We start from the raw sequence: 12,480 nt of genomic DNA, 5'->3' as shown, positions 1-12,480 counted from the left end.
TTTTCGATAAACGTTAATGGACAGGAAGAGCAGAAAGCTGTTATTACACATCTCACCTTGTCTGCCAGAGATCATGCACTTTTAATGTTGCTACTTTAAGTCATCCAAGTCGATTAGACATCACCGAAAATTTGCTGCTCTGTTTAGCTTTACGTGATTTTGCACCGATTAAAAAAAAAAACGAGAATAGCACGATTATTTCTTTCTCTGAGTGAGGTTTTAATACCGGTGATACCCGGATGTGCTTGCTTACGAGACTAACGCAGAGAATCGTAACTTTTGCCTCGAAGCGTTTTAAAGAATCGATAGTCATTTTGTTCTAAAAAAAGAGACATTATCATGTCTATAAAAATTGTTTCACTTAGCGCCATTACAGCTTTTACGGTTATAATCGAGGACCTGATGTGCGACCCAGCAAGCGTAACGATTTGGCGAAGTATTCTTAAATATGCTAACATACAAAATCTTCGCTCTCCAGGTTTCTTGTGTGTCTTAATGATTCCGCTGGTGGGAAGGAAATTTGTTTATTAATGCTTGCACTTTCAGTCAGCAACTTTTGTTGTTTCGTTGATGTTATTTAAGTGGGTATCGTGATGACAGGAATGGTTTCAGTAGAACAACCTTTCCGCATTTTTAAAACAGAAATTCAACTTATAAAAATATATGCTGATATTAAACACTTAAAAGATCGTCTGGTAGCTTGTTCATGAGTATTCGTAAATAACGAATACTCATGAATACTCATGAGTTTTTCTCGGAAAATCGAGTTTATCATCCTGCAATCAGGCCAACCGTTCACGAGAACACACGCAGTTTACATACAAAGTATACTTATAGGCATAAGGATATACGGAAGCTTAAAGGCCTGTTAGAACCAATTATCATGATAAGTAGGAGGATATCCTGATTATATCTGTGATATATCAAACTCGTGTTTATTATAAAGAACGTCGGCGCAAAAAGTGAAAATTGTACATAAGAGATTTTGTTGTTTTTTAGAGATCTTTCAAAAAAAATGGGAAAAATGATTAGTTCAAGAATCCTGAAATAGTTTCATGCCTTTCCTTTGAGGTTAGCTACATGCATATTGATCAGTCGGTAATAATGTTAATATTCGATGTCACTATGGACAAGTATAGTTTGTAGCTAATGTGTTTCATTTATCACTTCCTTCTATTATCCTGCAGATGAAGGACATGCAAAAAAAAACTAAGAATTAAAAGTTCACTTTTTAATTCACGATGTACCTTGTGCCTTATTTTTTATAAATACAGAAAATAGTGTTTATTTAAGTTAAGGGATATTATATCCCATATTGTTTCTTAGCCGAATAAGAAACTCAAAGAATTTCATGCCGAACTATATAAAGTTCGGCAATTCCAAGCGTAAGCAAATACCTGGCCCTTGTGCAGTCAGGTGTAGAGGGTCAGGTGCTGTACACCTGACCCTTGAAGGTAGTGCAAGCTGAGGCAACTCATGTAATGTCCAGGTATTTGCTTATGCTTGGAATCGCCGAACTTTATATAGTTTCTATATTCGGCATGAAACTCTGAGTTTCTTATTCGGCTAAGAAACAATATGGGATGTAATATCCCTTAACTTAAATAAGTTCATGTCGCCGAATTGAAGCCTTTGGCTCTTCGTTATTATTAATAATTAGTAAATAGTGTATTTATAGACTCTTGTAAATACAACATTTTGTCGTATACGACAAAACGAAAAATTGATTGTTTTATAAGAATATTTAAAGCATTATATTTTGGCTTCGCACAAAATTCATCATGGAGCAAACGCCCAAAGTTAAGAACATACATGCACTTCAGTAAAATTATAAATGTAAATTTAAACTAATCATTTTTGGGATAATGTAAGATTCGAGTTCATACAGGCCCATTATTAGATTTTTATTCTTTCCCTGAATTCACTGGTTGAAATGGGTGATTTTTCACACCTGTGCCAGTAAATTCTTTCTCTTATAGCTTGAATACGTTTATCTTTCTCTGGCGGAAAATACAAAAAAGTATGGAAAATAAGTCGCAAATAAAAAAAAAAGGAAAAGAGAATTGATATACGAAGAGTTTTATTTTGATACAAGGATAAACTAATGTGACAAGTCGCTCTAATAAAATCAGCAAACTTGGAAACTAAATTAAATTTTCAGCTGATCGTACATACGCAGCAATAATGCAATACTATTTTCTAATATCTTTCAGTTCTCTTACATCTTACTTTTAGTAAAATCGAACAAAATCAATAAAGAAAGATGAAAGAGAATACAAGTCTCGAATGTGATGAGTTATTACGACATACGGGGATGATTGAAAGAGATGCGACAGAAGAGCCTTCAAAGCAAGCACAAATGATGTTATACGTAGCAAAGACTGTCGTGTCTTGTCGGTGAGAGATGTAATGAGAAGTGGGAAGTTCACAAGACGGCAAACTATTTTGACCAGATTAGGTTAGCGACGTAAAGGGGTAAAAGGAGTGTCACTTATTCCAGAGAGAGAGAGAGGGGCTCACATACGAATGTCAGAGTTTTGCAAGTATCATTATTGAAGTGGTAATATAGTTGTGTGTGTGTGTGATGGAAATGTTGGAAGAGGAAAACAGATTTCGCTGTAAACAGGTATTCTTGGTTAAAAAATAGTCTTTTACTCCACATACTACGAGTTCGTTTTAATAGAATAAATCCTGATGAGATGACGTCAACTTGCAATTTAAAGAATGCTTCGTATCGTTAAGCCTAATGTATTAACAATCTATCAGTAAACTTTCCGAGAGCAATCATCCCCAAAGTTAATATGCGGAAAGGGGCGGGTGTGTGTGTGAAATGAATGAAACTTTCTCTTAATACCCTCAAATGATGTCTCCTTCCTGCGGGTATCCGATTGCATACCGGAGAAGTAATTTCGAGGTGATCAATATTGCAGAGTAGATTGTTGTCAGCGAAAACGACTCCACTGTCTATCCTATATGTGGGAATTATCCCGGTAATTATTCTAATCATCAGCTAATGATTCGACGTCCATCTCCATCGGCCAATTAGTTGTCACGATGTCCCATCTAATGAAGGCTGTTGGCCAACTACAGGAGGAGCAGTGCGCACTCGTTCATTTTTTGTTCGCAAATACAGAATAAATAAGGAGCTACTACATACATATACGGAAGTTTATTCACCCCACTCATTTGTCATTTTTCCAGTAATTTTATCCACTCTAGGTGGGATGAGGTTCATATTTCCTTAGCTTTCTTCACTTTTAGAAGCCGTATAATTTGGCTAATACTTACAGAGCTTTATTATATATTTATGATATTAGTACTGGTGTATTGGAGATTAACCTTTTTCCCCTTCAAACAAACGATGATTCACCCTGAAAGCCATTAAACCTGTCAAATATTTACCCACGATCCCGCATAATTTCCCCTATACTGAATACTCTGACCAAGGCGCGTTAACAAACCTCAATTTTCAAAGACGTATACGCATGTCCATAAAAAGATGCAAAACCTCTCATTATACCTCCAATCAAGAGGCTGCGGGTTCGAATCCCGCCGTGGATTCGTAGATTGGATGTTTGTGATTGTCTGTGGAAATACTAGTGGTGGTCAGCGGTAGATGGCGTTGGTCTAGTTGCAGTCAGTGGGTGGATTGTGAGTTATGGGAGCAGAGTTGTAGAGTAGATGCCCTCCCTCGATGAGTCTTTGGATTCCGTGGAGGTGACTAATAATAATAATAATAATAATACCGAAATTATCTTTCTGTTTTCGACTCATCATATAAGCTTAGTGTCCCTGATTTTCATACTAAATTTCATACTAAAATAGTAAACAGATTAGAATTAAAAATATTTTCTTTTATTTTATTATTTTTCAAATTCATAAATCAGTAAGCTAATACACCATTTTACGTTTTCTATCAAAGAAGATTATTTAATCAATGTCCACATATCTGTTTCTAGATAATTACATCTAGTTTAAGCTAAACATTAATAAATTTAATTATACTTATTGGTCAGGTTAAACATTTGTTATATGCCCAGATTTTGATTGGTTATTTGCATTTAGGTTAAATTATTTCTATTGATATTTTGGATTAATTATATATACATGCTGTATATATACACATGGCGGCCATAATTAAACTATTCAGTGCCTCATTAACTCGATCTAACAACTGGAATGTCACCAAATTTGGTAGAGAGACCAATCAAGACATAAGAAGGATTCTGTGAAAAAAAGTTGAAAGAGTAGCCGATAGGAGCGCTGTAAAACATTTAATATCAATTTAATTTAATACAGTAATTACGGTATTACAGTTACTGGAGCGTGTTGCACAAACCTGGTGTACAACTAAAGCATTTCGAGTTCATCATGCGAAAGAGGACTAGGTTCAATGTGGGAACCTTTCTGGTGGACCGGAAATTGCATGATGTACACAGTATTCTCAATAGCAGAACGTAACATGTGAAATAATGTTCGTCACAGTGATACGTTGTCCTTTAAAGCTACCAAGTTCGAGACAGCACCCATGATAGATGCTCGGGTAACCTCACAACCAAAACATCGCAGAGTAATATCAGGGGAACGAGGCGGCCATGCAAGTGAAAGAAGCCACTAATCACTCTTTCTTCTATGAAATGTTGCCGTAGAAGCCGCTGTATCGGTCGTGCAATGTGGGAGGTGGTTAAAAGTGGTCTCGTCCAGACGTCGTTGCTGGCGTTTCGGAATGACAAAATTGTTCAGCATATCGCGATATTTCCCAGGGTGATGGAATAAGTTACAGGTCCGGTCGGAGTGATGTTCTCAAAAAACAATGGCCCTATTATAAAATCTGCAGTGAAGCCACACCAAACGGTAAGTTCCGGTAAATCTAATGGGAGTTCCTGGAACACATGGGACGAATCAGAAGCCCAAATTCAGCAATTTTAGGTGTTTACAGTCTCGTTCAGATAAAAATGCGCCTGTCTCCCTACAGAATTTTCCAAGACCAAGAATCGTCGACTCCAGTCTCACCATAAACTTCAGAGCAAATGTCAGTCACTTATCATAATCATCGTGTAGGATCTGCTGAACGCGGCTGATCTTGTATAGATAAAATGTAACAATTTTGCGCAAGACTTTCCATACCATGGAATAAGGCGTATCCAATTGTTGTGCTACTTCACGGGCTGTGCTAGTGCTAGATCGAGTTAATGCGACTCTGAATAATTTAATTATGGCCACCATGTATATATACAGCATGTATATATAATTAACCCAAAATATCAATAAAAATAATTTAATCTAAATGCAAAAACCAATCAAAATCTGGGCATATAACAAATGTTTAACCTGACCAATAAGTATAGTGCTACCAGTAACATTTTCGTGTGATCTGATGCACTACACTCGTTAAGAGAAAATAACTTTACATTTTGCCTATCAACAGGAATGCGTTTGTGAAGTTCTTTACTTTGTAGTTCATATGATGGCAGCAGAACAGGTGTTCAACTTCGTTTTATGCACATTTTCGGCTTCTTGGACTACAACAGCGTCATATTCCTGCTATCGGCAACTTTTCGAACTATTTTTTTTTTTCACGGAATCCTTGTTCCCATGTCTTGATTAGTCTCCCTACCAAATTTGGTAGATCGAGCTACATAAGGCACTGAATAGGAGAAGTTTAATTATGAACACCCTGTCTACTGTATATATAGGTTAGATCAGATATTTATAATATGCATATTTCGATGAGTATCATGTGAAGTTCTCTAGATTTGATACTGCTCTCGGCGATCTGTTTTATTCGTGTTTTTACTCTCGATGCCATATTAGGTTTAGATTTGTTTTTTTACTTTTTTAAAACTCTCGTTATCTAGTTTAGACTAGCATAAACTATCAAGATGTACAATTCAGACTGTTTGATGTTTTAAAGTGAATAATATTTTGCTTTTACCACGCAGAACCGTACGGACAAGTTCCACCTCGCATCACCCATTACGTGCCTCGCATCCAGAAGAGCCGAGGAGATGATACAGAACTCCCCTGCGTCGCCCAGGGCTATCCTCTCCCCAAGTACAGATGGTATAAGAAAAACGGAGAGAAGTTAATGCCCGTGTCAGGAGGGAGACGGATTCGTGTTGGCGATGGATCGCTAACGATTCTACAAGCAGAGGTGATGGACAGTGGCAAATACGTGTGTGTAGCGAACAACACTGTGGCAGAAGATAAAGCTGAAGTGGAGGTTACAATAACAGGTAAGGTGCGAATTTCTTGTGCGAATAAACTCCCTTAACATATTATCAAAAAAGTGACTTCTTTTTAGATTCGAAAAAGCAAATTTTAAATTAAGTTTGATTTAACAAAAACAGAATTATGTCATCATAGGATAGTAATATGCAAACAGTTTTAGGAGTGAGAAAGAGAAGAATTTATTAATTTTGGATTGTAATGTATACATCGCATAAATTTCGGAAGTCGTAATGTTCTTTCATCGCAGAACAAACCACGTCTAAAAGAATACTTTTGGCTAATTTCAATATGCAACATTTGTGGAAAAAATCATTTAACAGTCTGGATTTGCTATACGGATGATGTTTTTGCCATTTTGCTTCGGTGGACAAGATATTTTAGATTCTTTTTAAGTCGCTTAAACAGTCAACACCCTCAAATATAATTCAAAATAAAAATAAGTCAATTACTATCCATTCCTTTCTTGTCGCACTAATCAAACATCTTTCAAATGGTTCATTATCTCTTCTGTTCATAGAAAGCCGTCAAATAACACTGAATGATACTTAAAAATCATACTATTATCCATCCCAACAATATGGAATGTTCAAGACACTCACACGAAGAGCCAGAGTTATTTGTTCTAACGAGGCTCTCTTCTCACAGAATTCAATTACCTTCAGCATACTTTAAACCAATGGCTAAGATCCCTATAAAATAGATAAAATTCTACATTTCTCCTACATAAGAGAAAGCGCTATTATTCCTAATGTATCCGTGGTAACACCCGAAAAGACGACAAACGTACTAAGTCAATATAACCTTGACACCATATTCAACCCACAGTGCAAGACACCAACTCTGACCTGCTCACCAAAGGACAAACTCCATCCTCCATCACGTCCTGAGATGTATGAATCGCCCTACGATAAGTACTTGGGCTGCTATAGAAAGGCGGTCAACATCCTCTTTGGAGAACACAAGAAATATACTCGCTACAGTCGTTATCCCTGTCCCAATGGCTTTAACAGGCCTTTAGGGCCCATAACCTTCCAATGCTTGGATTTCGTAACCGAAGTAGGAGGATACGATGGTCACTCCTATGCCTCTAAGCATTCCTGGCTGTATCCTTGTGTGTTCACAGGGCCGGTTTGTCTGCATGCGGGATGAAAAACCCCAGATAAACTGGCGGAAAAACCCTGCTGTCCACGCCCAAGACCGGCTAACTTGGCTATGGCTGAGGAAGATCCTTCAGCTCCTCACGTCGGCGACGGGAATCGAACCTAGGACGCTCCTTCCCCAGGCATATGGTTGCGAAGCGCAAAGCCACTAGGCTAACCGCGCGGACACGCTGCAGTCTTATGGCAAATCAAAATTGGCAGACGATGCCTTCGATAGCCTTTCACAGGATTACATGAAAGAACACTAATGTGTTATACAGAAGTCTTTAGATGTCGGAGAGATCATTTATATAGTCAGCATCGACAGTGAAACACTTGCGTAACCTTAAAAAGCATGGCCGCATTGATTTACCTAAAATTTGGGAGATAGTCGTTTTAAAATCGATTCCAATTCAGCAACTGTAAAAACTTCTATTTATACAACGTTAGAGGAAGTCAGGTTAGGACTTTGGATCTTCTGTCCGTTATACCGGTTTGCTACATTCATTATCGCTTATATATCGTTACGAATAATTTCATTCAGAAGATGCTGGTTGAACATCCAGACGAAACAGACAGTTAATAAAAATCTTATTTATCATTGATTGTTTTGGTGTTGTGTAATACTTAAAACTTGATGAATAATATCCAAAACATAAGGTCAAGAATATCGTGAATGATATTCTTGGTGAATGACGAGAATAATCACAGTTCGCTTTAGATTTATTTTTTTTTAATTAAATATTATATGGACCATACTTAATATGAACGGCATTTACCGGTAAATTAAATATAGTATAGTACAAAATTTTATGAACCCTCATATGAGATATAAAATAGTCTGTTACCATCACCATATTTTATAACAGCATGAATAAGAAAACATATTCATATACAGAAATATGCATACAACTCATGTAGATAAAGTATTAAACGAAACCAAATGGCTCTGTTGTGTATCAAATGGTGAATGTCAGATGGCAAATGGGTCTTGTCTTAAAAAAAAAAAATGTATTGCCAATACTGTTTTCCTGACCTTCATCTTCCACTTTGTCGACTACTTCGAGCAAAAGAGCAACTTAGCAATCCACCCTCACTATAAGTGAGGGTGGATTGCTAAGTTGGTGTCCCAGTCACCTCACATAACTATTCTGAATTTCTTCTAATAGAGATCTTTGCTGCCTCTCTTCAACAGTGACAGCATTCAGAATGTGATCTTGTATATCCCAGTAGAGATCAAAGGCAAGTTTTCCCAAAGCCGTTTTGATTATATTAACTGCGCGTTCAGTAGTGATGTTCTGTGTTTGGGAGCAATATATAAATATGGCGTGATTGGTGGTTTTGTCCACTAATCAAGCAAATCCAAGAATATTTTGGTGTTTTTGGTGATGGGTTTGAATTTCCGATATTAGTTAGGCTTTCTTGGAACTGAATACTTTGTGAGCTTTCTTTTCACTATGTCAGATTATCGATGTACGAACCAAGGTACTGAAAATATTTTACTTATTCAGAAATGTGGTCATTTAGCATAATGTTTCCTTCTGTTCCGGTTTTAGGACTTTAGTTTTTTAGGACTGCTGTTTACTGCCAACCGCATCAATGCTGCATTTTTACATAAGTTACGTAGGTGGTTTGGGGAAGTGTGAATACTAGAGTCGATTAGCACATCATCATTTGCAAAGCGGAGACTGCCTATGTGAATTTGGCCTGCGGAATCTTCAAGATTTATTCCGTATCCATCTTTTGTCAGTCGGAACACGTAGTCGAGGGTGATAATAAAAATATATGGTGTCTCCCTGGAGAAGTTTAGTCGAGGAAAGCTCTCAGTCATCTCTCCTGTTACCAATACCCTTGCATGGTAATTCTGCTATGGTTCTACTATTGCTTTATTTTCGACTATGCATAATAACTGAGAATTTTGATCAACCATATTATTATCATGCCACATTACCAATATTAGCGTATTCTTATTAAACTTTGGATTTAAGAAAGTTCTAGGTTATTTTAGTGATTGAGTAGTATAATGTTAATTACTGCAAAAAAAAAGCCCACTTAAGAAGCAGTTTTTGATTGCTAAGTAATCAATAATATGAAGAGGATAGTAATAAAGTTATAAGAAGAATATAAAGCCATTTAAAATAATAATGAATAAAGAATTAAAGTAGCTTATTGAGAGCAGGCGCTTAAAGAATAATATTACTACACATTGCATTTTTATCGCACAGTTTTTCTGATAAAAATGCTACAAGACTGTTTATGAATATGGTAAATCACCAAACATTACCAGACTTGAGCATTAGTCGTGTTAATCATACTATGTAGATCAATATTACAGAATGAATAGTCAACAAACACGGCTAATGGCACATCTTAATGCGATGTTTATTGACTAAAATATTCGCTTCTGTAATAGTCATGAAACATTATTATTTCTTTCCAGAAATAACAGTGTCTTTTCAATTATTTAAATAATTCCTATTTTCAGTGAAAACATATTGCCGGACTGATACTCTTTTCATTTGTATCGGTAAACTATTAAATAAAACGATTAATTCACCACTACTACCTTAATTATAATATTTAAGTATTGATTTTTGATTCTTCTTTATTTATAAAGAAATATCTCTAGTAAAATACATCTTTCTAAATTTTAATTAGAAGTTACTAAAAAATTAGAATGGAGAACTTTGCTTTTTCTATCTTCGACTAACTAGCAATTTGTTTTCCCACAAACAACATCCGAAGGTGGTTTGTTGCGAGTATGCTTTATTCAAGCGTGTAAAAAAAAATCAACTAACGCCTTTTATTCCCTAATAGGGAGTAAGCGAGGCCTTTATACCCTATCTAGCTTTTGGAGACTGAGTGGGCAGTTCAATCTCCACCGGTAGCCAATCAGAGATAGCTGGCCCATGTCTATCACTAATTATAGCAGCCGCCGATGAAGAGGCTGGCAAACAAGTGCTGCCATCTCTTGGTACCTAACCCTAACAAGATATGTCACTGTCTGAAATAATGTGGATACTACGGTCGATTTTCCTGAGTTTACGGGACGAAAAACCCGAGTTTCCGGGAGGAAAAACCCGCTTGCCTGTGCCAGAGATCGACTAACTCCGGAACCGGTCGAAGATAGGCTTAGAAACAGTCGAAAAGGTGATTAAAATGTGCAATCGAATTAAAAACTATTCAGAATTCGCCTCACATTTGATGCATTCCTGAAAACAAATACTACTCCTCATCCAGTAGACTTGTTCCACTGCACAATGGGCTTTTCTAGCGTTAATCGTGTGTAAATTTCTTCCAGTTAACAGCGGCTGTTGAAATAACTTTGCTACTTTTGCATACTCCGCTATCCTAATAGACAGTATTTTAAATTTTGCAATTTAATTACATCGTAATAAAATGCTATTCATTTATTATTCATTATTGTGTATGAAATTTTCTCTTTATTAAATTCAAGTAGAAAGAGAAACGAATTATTGTACAAAGAGCATCGCGTGCTATTTTAAGGAGTTAGCGCAAAATTTATAACCGTAAACTGCTTCTTCAAAAGAAATGAGTTGTTACATAAAGCTCGAATTTTCCTTCACCAACTGGAAATGCAGTATTTAAGTATGAGGAGTATATTAAAGATTATGCTAAAGCTGCTATGCGTTTAATGCTTCTAAGATTACTTTTTTTAGCCAATGCCACTTTATGGAATGCGTGTTTAAGTGGCTTCGTAATTATGGAAATGGGAAAAATATTCTCTACATATATTATTGTTAAAGAATAAAAGCAGCTCTACAAGCTATTCGCTTTGAAGATAAGCGATTCAAATCGCTAATGGCTGATTGCGTGAAATTTGTATGATTAATTTCGTTTTTGTCTACAAAGGTCTATGCTTGGGATGCTCAGAGAATAGATAGTAGCAAGTGTAAATTAAAGCGCTGGTTCACAAAATTGTAATTAAAAAATGTGTTTTTGTTCCTCTAGATCATATAATGTACATTGGAAATGTTTATTCTTGAATTTTCTGCAAATTAAAAAAAATCCAGCCTTAATTTAAAACAGGATACAGTTCGTTCCATTGGATCAGCACATTGTTTGTTTATGATGTTGCCACGAGAAATATTTCTCTCCCCGGGTAGAACAATGCAGTAGACGATGATGGACGAACAAACAGTAGTGAAACGTTTCTGGAAGCAACATTAACAACATGCATTCCATTAAAAGCTTCAATGAACGTGGGACTGTGCAATGTCCGGAATGAACGGAGCACGGTGAACTTTATTCCGTGTATGCTAATGAACCTCCAAGTATTTGATGACTAAAATGGCAAAGGATGTCCGTCTGCCAAATACGAATTTTGAAAAAAAAATCTGAATTGTGAACCTGAATTAGAAATGGATGCAAAGTTAAAATAATAAATTCTCGAAAAGATAAGTAAGAAGTGGAATTATGTTTGTTAACTGCATGTGTTCACAGGCTAGTGTGCTTGTTTTTGGAGGAAGGGTCCTATTTTAGACAAAGAGACGGCTTTTTTAAAATAAGCAAGAAGCAAAGACTCAACGAATTTTAATATGGCGAAGAGGCTCAACCGCATTTGTTCACATTGAAAACGTCTAAAAAAATTCTTCAAGCGGAATGCAACGCAAATCAGAAGAGAGAAATGAGAAGTCTGCGTTCATTTTCATACAGAAGATGACGTTTTTAAAACCTCGTTAATCCCATACAAGTCTTCTTTAGAAAATCTCTAAATGTCAGTATATGACAGAAATTTTACCCAGAGGGTAAAATCAACCAACCAACCAACACTTCCTCTATGTTTTTTTTTTTCAGCTGCGCGCACTTGCTACTACTCTGCGCGGAAATTTTTTACACGACTCGAAAATTAGTGGGCACTTAAAAAATGTTCGACCACTCACTCTCGCATTGCGATTGACTTTTAAAACCGTCGAACTTCAGCTAGTCATTTATTTTAAACAAAAACGTATCTACACTGGTTCTTTCTCGTTAAAATGCTCCAACTCTAAGACTTCTAACTTTTGCTTTAAATAAAGAAAACAAAAATCCACTATTACATACAATTTCATCTCTACACGGAATCATACAGAAAAAAAGGCAAAGTCCG

The 12,480-nt window shown here is 36.3% G+C and overlaps 1 protein-coding gene across 1 annotated transcript in view; it reads left to right on the top strand.

Moving 5' to 3' along the window:
* LOC150098552 (cell adhesion molecule Dscam1-like) overlaps positions 1-12,480 on the top strand; it is a 329,931-nt gene that overhangs the window by 116,913 nt on the left and 200,538 nt on the right. The window contains 1 exon segment of the mRNA XM_090405263.1: positions 5,943-6,236. Coding sequence (XP_090261389.1) covers positions 5,943-6,236 — 294 coding nt within the window.

The sequence above is a fragment of the Typopeltis vanoorti genome, chromosome 15, assembly GCF_054136105.1.
Source record: "Typopeltis vanoorti isolate ZY-2024b chromosome 15, IOZ_Tvanoo_1.0, whole genome shotgun sequence".
Taxonomy (NCBI): Eukaryota; Metazoa; Arthropoda; class Arachnida; order Uropygi; family Thelyphonidae; genus Typopeltis; species Typopeltis vanoorti.
Note: the sequence above shows the minus strand (reverse complement) of the source record. Positions and strands in the feature narration are given on the sequence as shown.